Genomic DNA, 20,608 nt, shown 5'->3' on the forward strand with positions numbered 1-20,608 from the left:
TCGAAAATACTTTTGTATGCCATTGTTTTCGAAAAAAACCGTTTTTTAGCATTTATTTCTCGATTTTGATGGTTGAAGCGGCAATCGGCGTGTTTTATTGAGTTTTAGAACTGATCGGATTTTGGAGTCAATCGTTCGAGTCGTTTCTAAGAAATCAGTAAAAAACTAAAAAAAAAAAAAATAATTTTTGTTTTCGTAATTCACCAATATTTTCGAATCTACTTGATCAAATGATCTGAAATTTTCAAGAAAGTTGATGGCCAACAAGCTTTTTAGATTGCCGCCTTAACCATCCAAATCGGTCCATTAGTTAAAAAGTTACAAAGAGTTTACATACATATACACACAACACACACACACACACACACACACACACACACACACACACACATACATACATACGTACAGACACTCGGACATCAATCTGAAAATAGTCAGAATAGCTTCCTGCGACCTCAAAACGTCGACATCTGATGGAAACTCGATTTTCGAAAATCGGGGTGAAAACAATAACTTACCGAATTTTTCAAAAATCGTCGATTTTCTTAGCGGGAAGTAAAAAATGTTTATAATTTTTATTGAAAAACTACAACAGTCGGTAACAACAGTGAGCCAACTCCACAAGAAAACTTTACTGTCTCGGGTACATCAAACAGTGATAGAATTTGGTTATGTTAAATATAACAAGTAAAGTTGATTTCAACTACTAAAACTTTTTTTTTAATAATCTTTAATAAAGTTATCACATCGAGCTTTTTGATCAATTATAAAATTTTACATTGATATTAAAATCCTTATTATACATTAGTATTTTTAATTAAAAAATTATGGTATTATGATGCATAATTACGTCCAAGTTGTACTTTTATTTGTGGTCTCGGAAGCTGTCACGAATTTACCAAGTAAGTTAATATTATTAAATAGTAATGATGATTAATATGTTAGTAAAGTATTTACACAGTCTTATAAAGAATATTTATTTTGTATATTCGTATATGGGAATGAAACTTTCAGTATCTCTCATTTGTTTTTTTTTCCTTCTGCTGGTTCCTCAGCTGGCCTAAGGGAGCGCTCTCGTACAGCCAATGATAATACTGCCTTTGAGTCTTGAATGCACTTGGCGCGATGTGTTCTTCGATTTAAACTGCGCGTTTTACATTTCTATTCGTCGTCTGTTATTATGTGAGTCAAGTTCACTGAGTCCTTAAGATATTTCACTCGCAAAACGACTGTTCTTAAAAATGTGATGAAATTAAAATATGTGATTAACAAAAATATCTAATAATGAATTTAATGAACGAAAACGAAATTTTTTCGCCGATTGTGAAACGAAATATTAACAATCAAAAAGTGCATAATTAATTGATTATGTTAACATGCTGGAGGTTTATCAAGTATGAAAGAAACGCAAACTTTCCTGTACATCGCGAAAACGGTTCTTACCATTTTTTTTTAAAACTTATACACTGTTGAATGAAAAAATTAGAATACTTACGCGCGGAAATTCAAATGTGAGTTAGATAGGTTAATTTTAGAGCATAAATGTATTGGGGATTGAAAACTAGTTCTTATAAATAATGAACATTTATTCAATGATATCAAGCGAACCAAAAAATTATTTTTTGATATTAAATTTAATTGTCAAATAGTCAATAAAGTGGGTAGTAAATATTTGTATTAGGCTATTTTATTATCTTCCCTAGCGGATCGGAATTACGGTATCCAGCAGCATTACCGCAATTTAAGGTAAAAATGCGGTTATTTACCGCAATCTGCGGTAAATTACGGTATTTCGCCGCATCTTGCCGTAACTTAACGCAATTGCGACAATTTACGACAAAATACCACAAATTGCGGTAAATTGCCGCATTTTTGCTGTAAATTACGGTAATTCTGCTGGATACTGTAAATTGCAGTAATTACCATAATTCGCATCCACTAGGGTTGCAATATACACTGTTAGAAGTATTTATTTGAGCCAAATAAATATTTGTTAATAGTTAATAAATGATTTATTAAATGAGATTTATTTGGGCCAAATAAGCCATTTCTTAATAGTTAATAAATGGCTTATTTGAATAGAAAGAAATGACACGTGATGTTAATTAAGTAAGGTTATGACAAATAATTTATAGGACTGTTTAATTTTATTTTTTTAAAGAAAATAATGCACACAATTAATGTTAATTGAAGATAAAAATTATTATACAAAAGATATAAAAAAAATGAAATATTATAATAAATTTTTACTAACAATCACACTCATTCCATTCAAAGTTATAACCTGAACTTCATGTGTCATTTCTTTCTATTCAAATAAGCCATTTATTAACTATTAAGAAATGGCTTATTCGGCTCAAATAAATCTCATTTAATAAATCATTTATTAACTATTAATAAATCTTATTTGGCTCAAATAAATACTTCTAACAGTGTATCAATTGCTTTAGCAATCGATTTATAGAAACGTAGATATTTTTCCATAAATCTGCATAAATCTATAAAACGAATTCTTATATACTGTAAAAAATCACCGGGGTAAGTCCAAGCGGTGTAGGTGTTAAAATTATCGGTGTTAAATTTACCCCCGAAAGCGGTGTGAAAATAACGCCGCCACCAGTGTAAATATTCTAGACCGGTGTTGAAATATTTTACTTTGTGAATATTTTTACTTACTCGATCACTATACTTGTTAATAAATGATATTTTTTATTAATTTTTATAAAGAACTGACGTTTTTTGTGTTTTATAATTTTTAAAGTTAATACTCCAAGCGGACGCAATTTACCCCGCTTTTACACCGGTATTTTTTAACACCGGTATATTACTTTTCCTACACCGGTGTAATTTCATTTTTACACCGGGCGGAGTTAAAACGAGTCCATTTTTAACACCGCTCTTTTTACAGTGTATATAATTTTAAATAAAACTTAAACAACTTAAGAAGAAATGATTTGATAAATTGTATAGTAACTATTGTTTTACTGAACTAAAAAAAACTCGATTTCAAAACTTTAAACTGATGATACTAGATAATTTTGATTCAAATTTGTTTATCAAAATGTTCTTTTTCATTATAATTTCGCATGTTTCATTACATATTCTATTTGTTAAAAGCTGAAGAAGTAAATGGGACGATAGCCACTTTACCAATGGATTCAAGAGCCAAGATAGAGATACAACCACAATTTACGATAGGAATGGGGCGAAAATTCATTTTAAAACGAGACAAAGAGTCGTTAAACTTAACTTGTACTGTGGTGAAACCTAATGGAGAAAAAAATGATTTGTTACATGATTACATTGTTGATTGGAAAACACCATTTCATGAAAATCATACTCTGTAAGTTTGACAACAAATTTAATAAAAACTTATTATTATTTTTAAGAGATTATTCTTATTCAAAATATGTGATTTTTTTCGGCTTAGCAAAGTTGAAAGAGGACAAAGGCAAAATGTAGCTTGGCTTTGGTTCGAAAAATTATCTGAAAAACATGACGGCAATTACACGTGCATAGCTATTACTTTCAAACATTTTGTCCAACCACATCTTTCTGTTAATATTCATCTGTCTGTTAAAAAAAGTAAGTATGTAAATATGTGATGATTATATTGCTTTAATCCTGTTCTAATATTAATTAAACTTATAAGCACACCACCATATTTATTGGTACGCTTGACTGGACTTTACTGTACGCTACCGTAAAACACGGCAATTATACCGTATAATGCGGTAATTACAGCTCTTCAACGGCACGCTATTGTACTTACGGTACACTACTTCACTACCGTAATCTACAAAGACTCAGGTCCGTTGGGGTCGCAAAATAAGTTGATAACGGAAACAATAATTGTATATTTTATATTTCAGAACCAACGTTCTGCGGGGCGCAATGGTTTAGATGTTACTCTAATAATTGTATTATGGAGAGATACCTTTGTGATGGTAAAGACGACTGTGAAGAAGGAGAAGATGAGAGCCAAGCGGCTGGATGTGGAGATGATCCCTGTTATGGTAAAATACTTTGTGAAGATCGTTGTGTACCACCGGAATGGTGTTGTAATCGTCGCAGCTGTAGTACAAATTTTGGATTACGGTCATGGCCAACAGAATCTCATGAAATAAGTTACATACAAACAGCATTTTACGTTGTGATTGGTAAGTACAATCAGTTTTATTGTATGTATACTAGGGTGGCCCAAAAAAAACAACTTTTTTTTTTTCGAGTTTCTTATGAAAATTTGTTGTTTTAAGATGTTTTAAGAGGCCTCTCTAAAAATCAGCATTTTGAAGAGGTCGCTCACGAATTTTGAAAATATCAAAGATGATCGAAATTCGGATTTTTTGTTTCTAAATTTTTTCTTCCTCGTAGCAGCAATATTTTATATCTGTAAAATGATGACTATGCTGAAAATTTCAGTTCAATATTTAAATATTTAAACGGCGCTCAAGAATTTTGAATATTAACTGATATATGTAACTAATAGTTTGAATTAGTTTTTGTATTTTTTTATAACTCAATTATTGTCATTTCACTTAAATATAACTTTTGCATAACTGAAAATATACAGGACAGTCTTAAAAAATAAAATTGGGTAAGTTTTGAATAAGCAAAAAAACCTAAAAATTGAATTAAAAAATAAAAAAGTATGTAAATAACTTATTATTTCTATTTATCGGGTTGTATTTTTATTTATTCATTATGATACAAATTGATGGTGAAAGAATTGAGAAACTTTATTATTAATATTTAAGTGTCGCTCGAAAACGTCCAAGAGACAGTACTCGGAAACATTCAAAATTCTTGAGCGACGTTTAAATATTTTAATTTTGGGCTGAAATTTTTGGTGTAGTCATAATTTCATTAAATATAAACTATAGCTGCCGCGAGAAAGAAGAAATTTAGAACAAAAAAATCCGAATTTCGATCATTTTTTTTATATTCAAAATTCGTGAGTGACCTCTTGAAAATTTTTCATCGAGCTGATTTTTGGAGAAGCTTCTTAAAATATCTTAAATCAACAAATTTTCATAATAGATTCAAAAAAAAAATAGTCGGTTTTTTCGGGCCATTATTATCTTTCAATAAAATCCAATAAAAATATTTCTATCGAATTTAATCGGAAAATAAGCGAAAAATAAATTTATTATCTTCTTTTATCAGAATCTGAAAAAAATCCGGTTGAGTTTCAATCAGATTCAATCCGATTTAATAGGAGTTTTTAATCAGGATTTCGATTCTTTTCAAATAGAATCCTATAGAAATATTTTAATCAGATTTAATTGGAAAATAATTTTTTTTTTTCAATTATTTTCCAATTTAATCCGATTGAAATTTTGTAATCAGATTCAATTGGAATACAATCATTTTTTTTCCGACTAACTTTAAATCATATTTACTACTCTAACGGGCCCAAATTACGGTGGGTTGACCGTAGATTACGGTAAACCCACCGTAAATTACGGTAAATTGCGGCAATCCAACGTAAAATACCGATTTACCGTAATTACGGTGGGTTTACCTTAATTTGCGGTGGGTTTGCTGTAATTTACGGTAATTCACCGTAAATAACGGTAATTCGGTAATCCATCCGAATTTTTACGATAGATTTACCGTATCCTGTGATAAATTTACGGTAAAAATACCGTAGTTTGTGCTAAACACCGCGTAATTTACGGCAAATCCACCGTAATTTACCCATTCACCGCTCGATTTTGCGGTAATTTACCTATTAACGGTATATTGCGGTAAAAATACCGTAAATTTACGGTAAATCAGGTCTGCTAGGGTAGGAACTTTCCGATTCGAATTTTTCAATCGCATTCAATTGGAGTTTTTAATCAGGAATATTACTCATTTCCAAGCAAGAAATGATTTTTTATTTCTAAATTTTAATGAAACACCTCGCGGTATTAAGAAAAAAATGTTCTTTTTCTTGTTTTTTTTTACACCCTACCGTCCAGTCTTCTTCTATCACAAAATAAACTAGCAATTCTACAATACCGTTCAATGATATTAAATAATCCTCAAGGATTTTATTATGATTATAATTTTTCTATATCCCCATTTCATGATACCCAACATGTAACTTTTTATCATCCCACAGAAATTAATCCATCTAAAAGTTCACCGGCACCAGATATTAAAATTCAATTTAACCAATAGTTGAGTTATAAAAAATATTTATATCAACTTGATTACAGGTTGCGCAATGGCGTTTATGTTCATAGTTACAATATTAGCAATAGCTGTTTGTCGTGTACAATTCAAACGTGCAATGATCACAACAAGACACACTCAACAAAATCGTGGTATGTATCATCAAACAAGACGTTCTTTGTCAGAAAATATACGTTATTCTGATATTAATGCTACAAATATGACGACAGATGATCTTCAACGAGGTAATATACTGTCAATACTCTCGAAATCTACAATACTTTAATGACATACTAATTTATAACTTTTTTAGAGCGAAATATTATGCATAATATAAATGGCGTAAGATCATTCGTGGATCGACCCATGGGACCTCCGTCATATTCAGAAGTAATAGCTTTACCATCACGAGAAGAGCCTCCACCACTTTATGTATCATGCGAGGATCTTAACGAAAATTTAGCTTCAAGAGTATATGATCTTCGTAACATTTGTCAATCGACCACTCTTCCAGCAATCATCAATAATCGCAATTCATACCGTAGTGACACAACAGACACGCCTAGTTCAGGACAAGTTCCGCTATGCATGCCAGTATCTTTATCATCAACAGGTACACAGAGTCATGATAATTTAAATGATGATATTGCTGAAAAAATTAAAGATCTTGAGCCAGAGTATGCAGACACAGACGCACTTTTAACGGAAAACAATGAAATGTCGATTTCCAAAGAAACAGTATGGAATGCATCTAATCGACACGAAAAGTTTAAAACTGAATGGCTAGTAAAAAATTTTAGTGATGCGATAAGCGATAACGTTTGGTTAAATCACGAAAATAATCAAACTAATCAGCGTTCTCCATTGGAAGTCAAGAGCTTTTCATTAGGAGATGTTAGAAATGAGGGATTGATTTCGAAATCTGATCAACGAAAATTACATTCTAATTCTTTGATTATTTCTTCTCATAAGCTTGATACTTGTTCGTCAGTTTCACCTGATTCAAGTTGCGAAATAGCGGGTCCAAGTTCTTTACAAATTGAAAATGATGTAAATCTTAATTCTCCTGTAATTTTTGTTAATGATTCGAATAATAATAAAACAACTGAATAATTAAGTTTGAAACTAGCAAATACGTCTCCCTTTCCAGTTTCCGAAAACATTAATATTTACTAGTTACTTTTAATCAAAGGTCAAGGATGCAGTTGATCTCCATACTTTTGAATGCTTTATTTAATTTAAACACAAGACTCTACTTTTTGAAACATTAAACTCAACAACAATAAAAATTTTATAAATATAATACATGTATATACAATCGCGTGCATTAATTCGGGCAGGTTTCCATGTTCATAGTTTTTTCGCCACTTGTAAATTTGGCGGTTTCTAAACTTTAAATTTAAAAATTTGGAAATTGTAATATTTGTAAAATTATCTAAATTTAAAAAATTCCGCCCCTAAATTTGACGAAATTGAAATATTGTAAAAAGTAAATTCAGCTAATAGTAAAATATGACAAAGAAAAAAAAATTCAACGGTAAAAAGAGAAATTCTAAAATAAAGTCATCTGGAAAATGAGCAATTTAAAAAGTTGACATAAACAAAATAACGCTAATCGTAGAATAGCTTAATTAAAAAGAGAGAATCCTGGAAATTTATTCAAATTAAAATACAAACAATTAAAAAATAGTAGGATTGAAATAAATGAACTATAAAACTTGGAAAATCATAAATGTAGCGAATCTAAAACCTAGCCACGTGAATTCAGCTAATTCTAAACTTGGAAATTCATAAATTTAGCCGTGTGTAAACCTTGAGAATTATAAAAATTACGGCCTGTAAACCTGAAAATTTATCAAATTTCGCCGTTTCTAAACCCAGTGATTTAAAAAATTTGCTATTTCTAAATTTATCGCTTCATAAAATTCATCGATTATTTTTTTTTCACCGTTGAAATATGTTATAATAAACTTTTGAAAGCGATTTAAAATTTAATAAATAGTAATTATGATCATTTTAATTTTAAAATTACTTTTATTTCATTGTCAAGCAATCATGATCTATAATTTATTATTTTATACTAATAAAAAAAATTTTAAGCATATTACATTAATAATAATAAATATATATATATATATATATATATCGTTTGATGTATTAATTAGGAATGTAAATAAAAAAAATGTAAGTAACAGCAAATGAATGATTTTATTTTATAAATATTTGAAATTTACAAAATTATTTTTATTACGGGACTGCTTTATTACGCTTACTGAAAGTTTTCTCCATGACAATGTGCCGTTGACTTGCGTTGATTGATCAACAGCACAGTCACAGGACAGTGTGGTTGTTTACTATTATTGTTATTTATCATTAAGATATTTTTAATAAATTATAAATAAAGAGTTACATTTACATTTTTAAATTAATTATTTACGCTACCAGGTAACTATACATATATCTTTTTCATTATTAATAATTGTTACATTAAATAATAATTAACAAAACTTATATTTAAAATATACTCTAGTAAATTAATTATTTTACAATAAACATTAATTAATTTTAAATAATTAATTATAAATTTGAACATTATTATAATCTCCATTACAACTTTTTTTGCAATTAATTTAATAACAAAAAAAAACAAAAACAATGCAAACAATTAATAAATGTTGACTTTTTGGTAATTGGCTCTGCACTTGGGACACGTTTTTTTTTTGTACCGAATTGAAGCTTCAAACCAGCACGCATAGCATCCAATGAAATGATTGCAGCCTCTTACCTGGATGGAAGCTTCCTCATTGAAACAATAGCAGCATGGATTTTCGAGTTCTTCTTCTGTAAGTATAAAATTCAATTAATTAATATTAATATTTTTAATTTTCTTTTGTACTTCACCATTTTCATCCTTTGAGAAATATAATCTGGGATTCGGGAAAGAATCTAATTTACAATCATCATTGCGGTCTAAAAAAGAAGTGTGCCATAACATTAATTTATTATTATTAATAAAAAATAATCATTATTAATTACGTTATAAATTTTATGAACATCTTACTTACATTGAGGCCAGTTCAACGAAACTCCAATTTTTATTTTTAAATTGTTTATAGCTAAGTTATTTGTAAATTCTTCAATCGTTATTTTTTTTTTCTTCAATTTATTTTGTATTTGTATTAACGATGAAGTAATTTTAACTTCATGTGAAATTTTAGTTTCTTTTGTGACTGTCCGAAATTCTACTTCACTTTCATAAATGCATTTTTTAATTGATTCTGAAAGCAGTAATATCATTAATATTTTCTAACTTATTTTTTTTTTCTTAATAGCCCACAAACTTACGTAAAAATACATGCAACGTTGGGTGAGTGCCAAGCATTCTTCTTTCATTGAGGATAAAACTTTCAGAGTAATGAATCGCATTTTTAACGTTCTCATCAATGAAAGTTTCATGACTAATGAATACTTCACTTTTCTCCACGAATTTACAATATGCTATATAGTCTTCATTAATTTTCGATAACGCTTCTCCTTTTGATATGAGGAGATCAATGCCACTTTTAATCAGTTCTTTTGGTATCAATTTTAGAATTGAGCTCAGGTCAAACACTTCATCTTCATCTTTAGCAGGCAGATTAAGATTATTCCATTTTCGGTTAAGAAACTAAATAAATTTATTATATATTTTGAAAATTATAACATGCTTTTTTAGTACCATCTAATACTTAAATTTTATCAATACTTACTTTAACATAATGGTAAAGAGAGCCTCTAATAACGACGTTTGGAAGAACTCGTCTTATACCATTTATTAATATTGCGTCGTAGTGGCATGTTATGCACTTTAAATTCTTGATTTCAAGATCCGTAATTAGGAATTTGAAAACACTTTCATATACTGCTTCGCTTCTTTCACCACAGAGAACAAATAATGAAGCGATTCCCTGTTTAATATTTTTATAAGATTAAGTTAAACTATTGCTTAGAATTTAATATAGTTAAATTTCAATTAACCTTGTCAAATTTTTTCAGGTGAAATGATAGCAATTGGCTAAATACTGGTATTTGTGGTAGACACTACAAATGAAAATAAGAAATCATTTTATTTAGAAATTCATCATTTATATTATTGAAATATGAACTACTTTGAAAGATCCTTCGATGGTGATGTCTTCCGCATTTTTAAGAATATTGTGGAGGGTGGTCGATCCAAAAAAAAAAGAAATAGATTTCATTTCATCGCATGCTGTCGCAAACCCAAGGTAAATATTTTTATATAAAATATTAATATCAAGCATTTGCATTAATTGTAATGATGTTGCAGGTTCGTAAACTTGATGTTGTTTGATAGTTAAATCAATAATTTTTCTTGCTGCATTCAAGGATATCGGTGAGTTTTTGTAACTAACAATGTTATTATTATTATTTTTATTATTATAATCACTGCATCGATAATTATGCCCAAAGTGGATCTCTACCTATTTTCAACCATAAAAAATCCATTTTTTAAATTTTTATTTTGTTATTTGCTGAGTTACACTTATTAATATTTCTTTTAAAATTCCGAACATTTTCGTTTGATATTTTTTGCCTTTCGATAAAATATTTACAAATTTGTCATCAAATTAAAGAGAATTTAAAAAAAGGTGTAAATGAATATTAATTTTTTAATTTTTATGGTATAAAATAGGTTTAACTCCTCCTCAGCATCATTTCCATACTTAATAATATTTTTAATACAAAAAAAAGTTACAAAGTTACTGTTTCAGTGAAGATACTTTTACCTTTTCAATACTTTCTTAGCAATACTGTTTAAAGGATGTAGGTCTTCTACTGCTCTTCGTTTCAGTTCATTTCTGATTACATCCTGTAATTTTTTTTCTGGTTTTGGGTGGTTGTGATTTTCATTATCTACCTCAATTGATCCGTCATCCGATTTATAATTCATGTTACTTGCCATCGTCTCCATTAACTAAATACATAATTTTATAATTAAAAAAAAATCAATAAAATATAATTTAGGAATTTTAATTTTGAGTAAAGAAAGTAATTAAAAAAAAAAATTATCTTTACAAAATAAAAAAAATCGAACCAGCTAAATTTACAATAACTTGAAAATTAATTTTAATAATTTAGATACTTACATTGAGGTGCTTCTAACATGTACATGATATTATTAAACATGTCTTCATCGATTGCACTTTCAAGATAATCAATTAACGAAATTTTTCCATCTGCCAGTAACTCCAAACGTTTTGAAATCTTACTATTAATTTTTATTAAAGAATTTTTTTCATAAAATTCAAACTTGAAACCTTTTTCTAATTTTGAATACATATCCAGTGATTCATTGCAAATTCTTTTTAATCGTTCTGTTAAAACATTACCAATATTGTTATCTTTATAAATATTATACTCGATAATCAATTAAAAATTTATCGTCTAGCTCAAACCTTTTTTTTTTTATAAAAATTAGAACTTTAAAAAAGTACAGTACATCAAACAAGGAACTTCTCAATTTGTACCCTTGTAACCCGTGTTTGAGCAAGATTTTGGAGTAAGTATCTTGAGCAAGACCCCTACCCAGACAGCATTCAAGTCGGAATGACTGCTTTACGACGTCTTTTTGAAGGCGTATTCAAGCAGTCTTATAATGACTTCTTAAAGGTGTAATTTTTAAGAACTCTTAATTGAGAGTTCTTGAAGACTCCATAAATAAGACGTCAGTTTTGTGACGACTAAATGTATTCTTTTTTAAACTTCTTTATGAAGTCAACATTAGGAGCTCCTTAAAGACGTCATGGTAAATTCATACTGAAGTCTTATTTGCGAATTTAGAAAAAATAACTCTTTGAGAACTCTTTTTAAAGACGTCTTACTGAGTTCGCTAGGTGGCTCATTCGACATCTTGAGAACTTCTTAAAGACTTCTTTAAGACGTTGATGAGACGTCCAAATCATAAATAGGAATTCATTCAGAACTCATCAAGACGTCATTTTGCTATCTGGGTAGCTGCTAGTATCTTTTTCTACGTATGTATCTTTCGCAAGATTATGTATCAAGAAACCTATATCAAGATTTGTGTATGACTTGCTCATGTTATCGTACGGAAGAATATGAAAGATATCTTGAACACGGTGCAATGAAAAATGTCTGACGCATTTCTTGCACCAGTTATTTATAGTACGTACTTACGCATGGCTTACTCAAGATCTGCTCAAGGCTCAAGATAAATTTTTAGCTTTGAGCAGATCTTGAGCAATCCATGCACAAGTATTTTCAACTATAGTCTTCCTCCAGAATTGAGTTATAATCTGTCACGAATTTCTTATGTAAGGCTTACACTAGGCTTGCAATTTAAATTTGGTCACAAGTATCTGCAGCAAAACACATACGTAGACATTAGCACTTATCGATTTTGAGAGCAGACTTGCTCAAGAATCGAAAAAGATTGTTATGTGGGTATAATCCACAAAATTAATTGAATAATTACAAAATTATTTACTGTCAAGTTAATATTTCACCGATTTACTTAATTAACGTTCATTTACCTGAAAATTGAAAAATATTAGGTGACAACGATCCCATTTCACTGCCTAAGTGCCGATCGAAATATTCTGAAATGTTGATGGAATCATTTTTGTTTTTATAAAAAGATATTGATTCTGCGTACGGCTGCCATCCCAATCGAAGACTTTCAATAAAATTTCTTAATCTTTCCATGAAGTCTGAATAATTTTCCCTATTATCATTAATTATCTGATTTATTTGGTCAATGGCATTTTTAAATTCAGATGCTGGTAACGTTGGAATCGCAAAACAGTACCGTAGTATTTCATGACTCACATCTGGCAAATTAAAATTTTTCCATTTTCTTCCCAAGATCTGGATACAAAATAAAATTAAAAAATTTTTGAATATGTATATAGTTTAGTTTAAAATATAATAAATTATCAAATAGTGCTCTACAATATGAAGTTTATTTTTTCTAACATACCTTTATGTAGTTAAACCAACATCCTTTCATGTTGACGTCTGTCAAAACTTCTCTTATAGCAGTAACCATCGGCATGTAAAAATCACAGACAATTGTTTTGAGATTTATGTTAATTGTTGGTAATAGTCTAACAATTTCTTGCCAAATTTTTTTATATAAATTTTTACTGATAGAACTCAAAATAATAAATAGACTTGGAATACCCTAGAAATTATTATGAGTAATGTACGTTTGGAGTTAAAAAAAAATGTAATTTAATTCCAACTTTTGAAATAGTTTTTCTGTAAGACAGAGCCAAAAAAAAAAAAAAAATCTCATACTCTTCTGAGATAGGGTAGAAGTTTTTGGCCACTTTAGGACCAGTTTTGGACACTCGAAAAATTTAAATACAATAATTTGTAAGAGAGTCAGTAATATAATCAATTTTTAAAATATCTTTAAAGATACTTCTGTCCCACTATTAAAATGAAAATTTTATTTTATACTTTTTCATTATCTAAAATCAAGTATTGAATGTCCAAAAATGTAGCAGTGGCCACAAATGGTACTTCTACCCTCACTAAAAAATTTTTATCTCAAGATTAAATATAAAAAATTCATAGCTTTCTGTTTACTTTTTGTTCTAATCATTTTCAAAAATTGGACAATTTTTGAAAATATTTAAAAAAATTGATTACTAAATTATTTTTTCTTATGTGAAAAATCATAATCTGAGAATGTTCAATGTCACTTAAATGGACCTATAAAAACAATCAATGGTTATTACACAACTTCAAAAATCGAGTAAGAAAAAAAATATATCAAGTGCAAAATGCTTCGCATGAGAAATTTGTGGCAATAGCGTCTTACAAAATATCCAACAATTAATCGAAGGAAAATTCAAGGTAGACTTTGCTGCGAAAAACATACTGAGAGACTCGCCAGTTAAAGAAGAATAATAAATAATATTTCAGAAAAAAAAAAAATATTTGTTAAAAACATCCCTAGTAACACGTGTTTGGGCAAGATTCTGGAGTAAGTATCTGCAGCAAGACACATACGTAGACACTAGCACTTATCGATCTTGAGAACAGACTTGCTCAAGAATGTAAAAAAATTGTTAGATGGGATTTATCACACCTTATATGTAGTATGAAGATAAATTTCACTGGCGATTCCAATTTTCATAAACATTTCTTTTGTTGAAAAAATACATGCTGTAGAGTTGTCTTCAGCGACAACTTGAATTCTTAAAATATCCTTGATCGGAGGATAGTTTGTGATGGTACATTCTAAATCTTTTAGAGATTTTAAAATTGTAGGCTTAGAAATTTTTTTCTTTTTATTCACAAACAATTTTTCCATCTCTTTTCTTTTTTCGTGTTGATAATTATATCTAAATAAGTTAAACAAATATGATTAAGGGAATTCTCCAACAGAGCTCCCCACTTTTTGAAACATTTAATGACCTTGAACTGTCATAACAGTATTAAAATTTTATTAATTAATTTAAAAAAAATAGAAGCATTAATTGAAAAAAGGACAACGCATTTACAATTTTATCGAAATAAAGATTTTTAAAAAAATTACTCACAGTTAAAATCAATAAGGAGCTAAACGAAATTTATTAAATAAATTTTATCCTAAAAAATTTGATATTCCAAAACATAATATTGACATGAAGATTTTACTGAATTTATTTAACAAATTTTTTCTAACTCCTAATTGATATCAACTGTAAATAATTTTTTTTTTTTAAATCTATGTCTCGGCGAAATTGTAACTGCGTTACCCTTTTTTCAATTAATGCTTAAACTTTTTTTAAATTAATTATTAAAATTTTAATACAGTCATTACCATTGAGTCATTAAATATTTTAAAAAAGTGTGTGGGGCGGGGGGGGGGGGGGGGGGGGGCTATTTGAAAATGGCCTTAATGATTAATGGTAAATTGTTGATTAAGATAATTACTCAAGAATAATTATTTTATAAAAGATAGTACAATTAAACCTTTTTTCTGTGAATGGTGCAGGGTGGTTATGTGCTGTTAAATCACCCTCATATCCACTTGACGTTTTATTCAACATTGCAATGCAATTTGATTTTGATTTATGAGATATACATATAAATTGTTCCTCATTTGTGTTTTTAACTTCCTTGTATAGCCATGGTCCAAAGCGGTAGGAAATGGATCCATTTTTTCCATGAATTTTTGTTAAATTCATGACCAGAATCTAAAACAGATAAAGTATTTAAGTTTTTTATTATTATGATTATTAATATTGAATTTTACAAAAATGAATAAAAAATTGTTATTTAATTAAATACATTTATTTGTCGATAAATAAATAAAACTGAGATTGACTTTAATCAAAACAAAAAACATTCAATTAAAAAAAAAAATTTTTTTTTTAAACAACTGAATTGATATTATAATAAGTCTATTAAAAAGTTATAATAAATTAATATCAATTGATTAGATCAAGATTATCATTTTGTGACTTGCGAAAATATGTTATAATTTATACTTTCAATTTTTAAAAAATGGAAAAGTTAGTAGATAATAAGTTACATTTAATGCATGTTAGAACTAAAATTATTACTATGTGGATGAATGGCTGCAAAAAAATTGAAATTACGAAAGAAACAGGGTATTCGTTATCAAAAATTAATAAATGGATTAAGCGTTACCAGGAAAATGGAGAAGCCGGATTGATTGATAAACGAGAAAGTAATAAAAGACCGCGAAAAACGACTTCAGAAGAAGATAAAAGGTTGTACGATGCTTCTCAAAAAGATAATTTCAATTCAAGCAAAAGTTTTGGACTGTCTACTGGCTTAAATATTTCATCGGATACTATAAAAAGAAGATTAAAAGAACAAGGACTTGTCAACGGTAAAACTTGTAAAAAAATTGAGCTGACAGAATTTAGTCGTACTCGTCGAGTAGAACATTGTAAACGACATTTACATTTTACGCAAGAGCAGTGGAATAATGTTATTTGGTCTGATGAGAAGGTAAACAGTATACACACCTTGGCCAGTAAAAAAAAAAGTCTCAGGCCACATGTTTGTCAGCCTCGGCTTCGCCTCGATTAACAATTACATGTGATTTGAGACTTTTCTTATTTTACTGGCCTAGATATGTAATATACTATTCTTTTGTAATACATATACGTATACAAATACATGTTTCAATAAATATGATCTTTTTAAATTTAGTATTTTAAAAGTACAACAACCAATAAAACGAGGGTGTGGCGGGAGAAAAACAGTCGTTTTCATCCTGCAAATGTTGCTTCAATTGACAACTCTCATAGGATTTCAGAGATGTACTGGGGTTGCATGACATCGGGAGGTTTGATGGCGTTGAAGAAACTTGAGTTACCGTTCAACGCTGAAAAGTACAGGGATATACTAAACGATGTCATGTACCCAGCTGCACGAGTGCGTTTTCCGGTTGACGAATACCCGACGATTACTTTTATGCATGACAACAGTCCGGTGCATACAGCAAACATAGTGAATGAATGGTTCAACCAACACCCTGACATACAATTATTATCTCATCCTCCATATTCACCCGACCTTAATCCTATTGAAAATATTTGGAGTAAATTTTAAAAATTTTCTTTAAAGGTTTCGATAAAATTCATAAAACTTAATATTGTGGCTATAAATTGTAGGTTTGACAAGTAAAAAGTGGAGCCCAGAGAACAAAATTATTAATAAAAACCAATTGGACACTTATGTTAATGAAGTTTGGAATGAATTAAATACTAGACCAAATTACTGTATGAATTTACTGAAGTCATATGGGAAAAGATTGCAGGAAGTAATAACCAATAGAGGATACTGGACAAAATATTAAAATGAAAATTAAGCTAATTGATTCCGACAGCAGTGAAAAAGTACGACATCAAATTTAATTAAATGAAAAAAAAAAAAAAAAAAAATATTTACAAAATTTAGATTTGAGTTGTGCTAGTGACAATTCTGGCCTCTGAAAAACTACAAATGCCATAGCTATTTTGACAATGATAGTTTCGTCTTTGATAAAATTATATTCTTGTATAAAAAACTCATTCTAATTGAAATGAACAAATGAATAAATTTTGTAATCGGTACAATTGTTTTTAAATTGACTAGCGTAAAAAATAAACAAACTATTTATATATATTAAGATGTACATTACTTTCTAAGTGAATATTGAAAAACTTAATAAAAATATTTATACTTAAAAATGGAAATAATTGAAGTTACAGGTAAATTTAAAAATTCAAAAATTTTTTGTTATCAAGATTGGCATTATTACAATTGTCAAAAGCTTCATAATCGATTCTATTGCACCAAACGATTTACTCACGACCATTGCCAAGTGATTTTAATTAAGAATGATGACGGATCAATTGAGGTAGATAATGAAAATCACAACCACCCAAAACCAGAAAAAAAATTACAGGATGTAATCAGAAATGAACTGAAACGAAGAGCAGTAGAAGACCTACATCCTTTAAACAGTATTGCTAAGAAAGTATTGAAAAGGTAAAAGTATCTTCACTGAAACAGTAACTTTGTAACTTTTTTTTGTATTAAAAATATTATTAAGTATGGAAATGATGCTGAGGAGGAGTTAAACCTATTTTATACCATAAAAATTAAAAAATTAATATTCATTTACACCTTTTTTTAAATTCTCTTTAATTTGATGACAAATTTGTAAATATTTTATCGAAAGGCAAAAAATATCAAACGAAAATGTTCGGAATTTTAAAAGAAATATTAATAAGTGTAACTCAGCAAATAACAAAATAAAAATTTAAAAAATGGATTTTTTATGGTTGAAAATAGGTAGAGATCCACTTTGGGCATAATTATCGATGCAGTGATTATAATAATAAAAATAATAATAATAACATTGTTAGTTACAAAAACTCACCGATATCCTTGAATGCAGCAAGAAAAATTATTGATTTAACTATCAAACAACATCAAGTTTACGAACCTGCAACATCATTACAATTAATGCAAATGCTTGATATTAATATTTTATATAAAAATATTTACCTTGGGTTTGCGACAGCATGCGATGAAATGAAATCTATTTCTTTTTTTTTTGGATCGACCACCCTCCACAATATTCTTAAAAATGCGGAAGACATCACCATCGAAGGATCTTTCAAAGTAGTTCATATTTCAATAATATAAATGATGAATTTCTAAATAAAATGATTTCTTATTTTCATTTGTAGTGTCTACCACAAATACCAGTATTTAGCCAATTGCTATCATTTCACCTGAAAAAATTTGACAAGGTTAATTGAAATTTAACTATATTAAATTCTAAGCAATAGTTTAACTTAATCTTATAAAAATATTAAACAGGGAATCGCTTCATTATTTGTTCTCTGTGGTGAAAGAAGCGAAGCAGTATATGAAAGTGTTTTCAAATTCCTAATTACGGATCTTGAAATCAAGAATTTAAAGTGCATAACATGCCACTACGACGCAATATTAATAAATGGTATAAGACGAGTTCTTCCAAACGTCGTTATTAGAGGCTCTCTTTACCATTATGTTAAAGTAAGTATTGATAAAATTTAAGTATTAGATGGTACTAAAAAAGCATGTTATAATTTTCAAAATATATAATAAATTTATTTAGTTTCTTAACCGAAAATGGAATAATCTTAATCTGCCTGCTAAAGATGAAGATGAAGTGTTTGACCTGAGCTCAATTCTAAAATTGATACCAAAAGAACTGATTAAAAGTGGCATTGATCTCCTCATATCAAAAGGAGAAGCGTTATCGAAAATTAATGAAGACTATATAGCATATTGTAAATTCGTGGAGAAAAGTGAAGTATTCATTAGTCATGAAACTTTCATTGATGAGAACGTTAAAAATGCGATTCATTACTCTGAAAGTTTTATCCTCAATGAAAGAAGAATGCTTGGCACTCACCCAACGTTGCATGTATTTTTACGTAAGTTTGTGGGCTATTAAGAAAAAAAAAATAAGTTAGAAAATATTAATGATATTACTGCTTTCAGAATCAATTAAAAAATGCATTTATGAAAGTGAAGTAGAATTTCGGACAGTCACAAAAGAAACTAAAATTTCACATGAAGTTAAAATTACTTCATCGTTAATACAAATACAAAATAAATTGAAGAAAAAAAAAATAACGATTGAAGAATTTACAAATAACTTAGCTATAAACAATTTAAAAATAAAAATTGGAGTTTCGTTGAACTGGCCTCAATGTAAGTAAGATGTTCATAAAATTTATAACGTAATTAATAATGATTATTTTTTATTAATAATAATAAATTAATGTTATGGCACACTTCTTTTTTAGACCGCAATGATGATTGTAAATTAGATTCTTTCCCGAATCCCAGATTATATTTCTCAAAGGATGAAAATGGTGAAGTACAAAAGAAAATTAAAAATATTAATATTAATTAATTGAATTTTATACTTACAGAAGAAGAACTCGAAAATCCATGCTGCTATTGTTTCAATGAGGAAGCTTCCATCCAGGTAAGAGGCTGCAATCATTTCATTGGATGCTATGCGTGCTGGTTTGAAGCTTCAATTCGGTACAAAAAAAAAACGTGTCCCAAGTGCAGAGCCAATTACCAAAAAGTCAACATTTATTAATTGTTTGCATTGTTTTTGTTTTTTTTTGTTATTAAATTAATTGCAAAAAAAGTTGTAATGGAGATTATAATAATGTTCAAATTTATAATTAATTATTTAAAATTAATTAATGTTTATTGTAAAATAATTAATTTACTAGAGTATATTTTAAATATAAGTTTTGTTAATTATTATTTAATGTAACAATTATTAATAATGAAAAAGATATATGTATAGTTACCTGGTAGCGTAAATAATTAATTTAAAAATGTAAATGTAACTCTTTATTTATAATTTATTAAAAATATCTTAATGATAAATAACAATAATAGTAAACAACCACACTGTCCTGTGACTGTGCTGTTGATCAATCAACGCAAGTCAACGGCACATTGTCATGGAGAAAACTTTCAGTAAGCGTAATAAAGCAGTCCCGTAATAAAAATAATTTTGTAAATTTCAAATATTTATAAAATAAAATCATTCATTTGCTGTTACTTACATTTTTTTTATTTACATTCCTAATTAATACATCAAACGATATATATATATATATATATATATTTATTATTATTAATGTAATATGCTTAAAATTTTTTTTATTAGTATAAAATAATAAATTATAGATCATGATTGCTTGACAATGAAATAAAAGTAATTTTAAAATTAAAATGATCATAATTACTATTTATTAAATTTTAAATCGCTTTCAAAAGTTTATTATAACATATTTCAACGGTGAAAAAAAAATAATCGATGAATTTTATGAAGCGATAAATTTAGAAATAGCAAATTTTTTAAATCACTGGGTTTAGAAACGGC

The 20,608-nt window shown here is 28.3% G+C and overlaps 3 protein-coding genes across 4 annotated transcripts; 2 read left to right on the top strand and 1 right to left on the bottom strand.

Annotated features, from left to right (window-relative positions):
* Positions 1 to 414: 414 nt before the first annotated feature.
* On the top strand, positions 415 to 8,228 carry LOC130669408 (uncharacterized). Of its 2 annotated transcripts, XM_057472306.1 has the most exons (6): positions 415 to 902; positions 3,118 to 3,343; positions 3,431 to 3,585; positions 3,873 to 4,160; positions 6,207 to 6,407; positions 6,476 to 8,227. In XM_057472306.1, the coding sequence occupies exons 1-6, from the start codon at positions 836 to 838 to the stop codon at positions 7,273 to 7,275; spliced, it is 1,737 nt and encodes a 578-aa protein (XP_057328289.1). In that variant the 5' UTR covers positions 415 to 835; the 3' UTR covers positions 7,276 to 8,227. The 2 variants fall into 2 exon arrangements, with proteins under 2 accessions (XP_057328289.1, XP_057328297.1); XM_057472314.1 differs by lacking the exon at positions 415 to 902 and having other exon boundaries at positions 3,128 to 3,343; positions 3,436 to 3,585; positions 6,476 to 8,228.
* A 131-nt stretch (positions 8,229 to 8,359) lies between these two features.
* LOC130670563 (uncharacterized) lies at positions 8,360 to 10,328 on the bottom strand. Its single transcript, XM_057473983.1, has 6 exons — positions 10,180 to 10,328; positions 9,912 to 10,109; positions 9,508 to 9,829; positions 9,228 to 9,440; positions 9,064 to 9,132; positions 8,360 to 9,003 (listed from the first exon to the last, which is right to left on the bottom strand). Exons 3-6 carry the CDS (start codon positions 9,542 to 9,544, stop codon positions 8,828 to 8,830), a joined length of 495 nt encoding a protein of 164 aa, XP_057329966.1. The 5' UTR covers positions 9,545 to 9,829; positions 9,912 to 10,109; positions 10,180 to 10,328; the 3' UTR covers positions 8,360 to 8,827.
* Positions 10,329 to 18,306: 7,978 nt separating this feature from the next.
* On the top strand, positions 18,307 to 20,275 carry LOC130670693 (uncharacterized). The gene is made up of 6 exons (XM_057474118.1): positions 18,307 to 18,455; positions 18,526 to 18,723; positions 18,806 to 19,127; positions 19,195 to 19,407; positions 19,503 to 19,571; positions 19,632 to 20,275. Exons 3-6 carry the CDS (start codon positions 19,091 to 19,093, stop codon positions 19,805 to 19,807), a joined length of 495 nt encoding a protein of 164 aa, XP_057330101.1. The 5' UTR covers positions 18,307 to 18,455; positions 18,526 to 18,723; positions 18,806 to 19,090; the 3' UTR covers positions 19,808 to 20,275.
* Positions 20,276 to 20,608: the final 333 nt, after the last annotated feature.

This window comes from Microplitis mediator, chromosome 1 (assembly GCF_029852145.1).
Source record: "Microplitis mediator isolate UGA2020A chromosome 1, iyMicMedi2.1, whole genome shotgun sequence".
NCBI lineage: Eukaryota > Metazoa > Arthropoda > Insecta > Hymenoptera > Braconidae > Microplitis > Microplitis mediator.

What these genes read in the sequence shown, in the direction of transcription:
- LOC130669408 (XM_057472306.1), top strand. Translation starts at nt 836, where the DNA reads ATGATGCATAATTACGTCCAAGTTGTACTTTTATTTGTGGTCTCGGAA. An exon ending in AGCTGTCACGAATTTACCAA is followed by an intron (nt 903 to 3,117) that starts GTAAGTTAATAT and finishes ATTTGTTAAAAG; the next exon opens with CTGAAGAAGTAAATGGGACG. An exon ending in TCATCTGTCTGTTAAAAAAA is followed by an intron (nt 3,586 to 3,872) that starts GTAAGTATGTAA and finishes TTTATATTTCAG; the next exon opens with AACCAACGTTCTGCGGGGCG.
- LOC130670563 (XM_057473983.1), bottom strand. Translation starts at nt 9,544, where the DNA reads ATGCTTGGCACTCACCCAACGTTGCATGTATTTTTAC. An exon ending in TTCGTTGAACTGGCCTCAAT is followed by an intron (nt 9,133 to 9,227) that starts GTAAGTAAGATG and finishes CTTCTTTTTTAG; the next exon opens with ACCGCAATGATGATTGTAAA. An exon ending in TTTCTCAAAGGATGAAAATG is followed by an intron (nt 9,004 to 9,063) that starts GTGAAGTACAAA and finishes TTATACTTACAG; the next exon opens with AAGAAGAACTCGAAAATCCA.
- LOC130670693 (XM_057474118.1), top strand. Translation starts at nt 19,091, where the DNA reads ATGCTTGGCACTCACCCAACGTTGCATGTATTTTTAC. An exon ending in TTCGTTGAACTGGCCTCAAT is followed by an intron (nt 19,408 to 19,502) that starts GTAAGTAAGATG and finishes CTTCTTTTTTAG; the next exon opens with ACCGCAATGATGATTGTAAA. An exon ending in TTTCTCAAAGGATGAAAATG is followed by an intron (nt 19,572 to 19,631) that starts GTGAAGTACAAA and finishes TTATACTTACAG; the next exon opens with AAGAAGAACTCGAAAATCCA.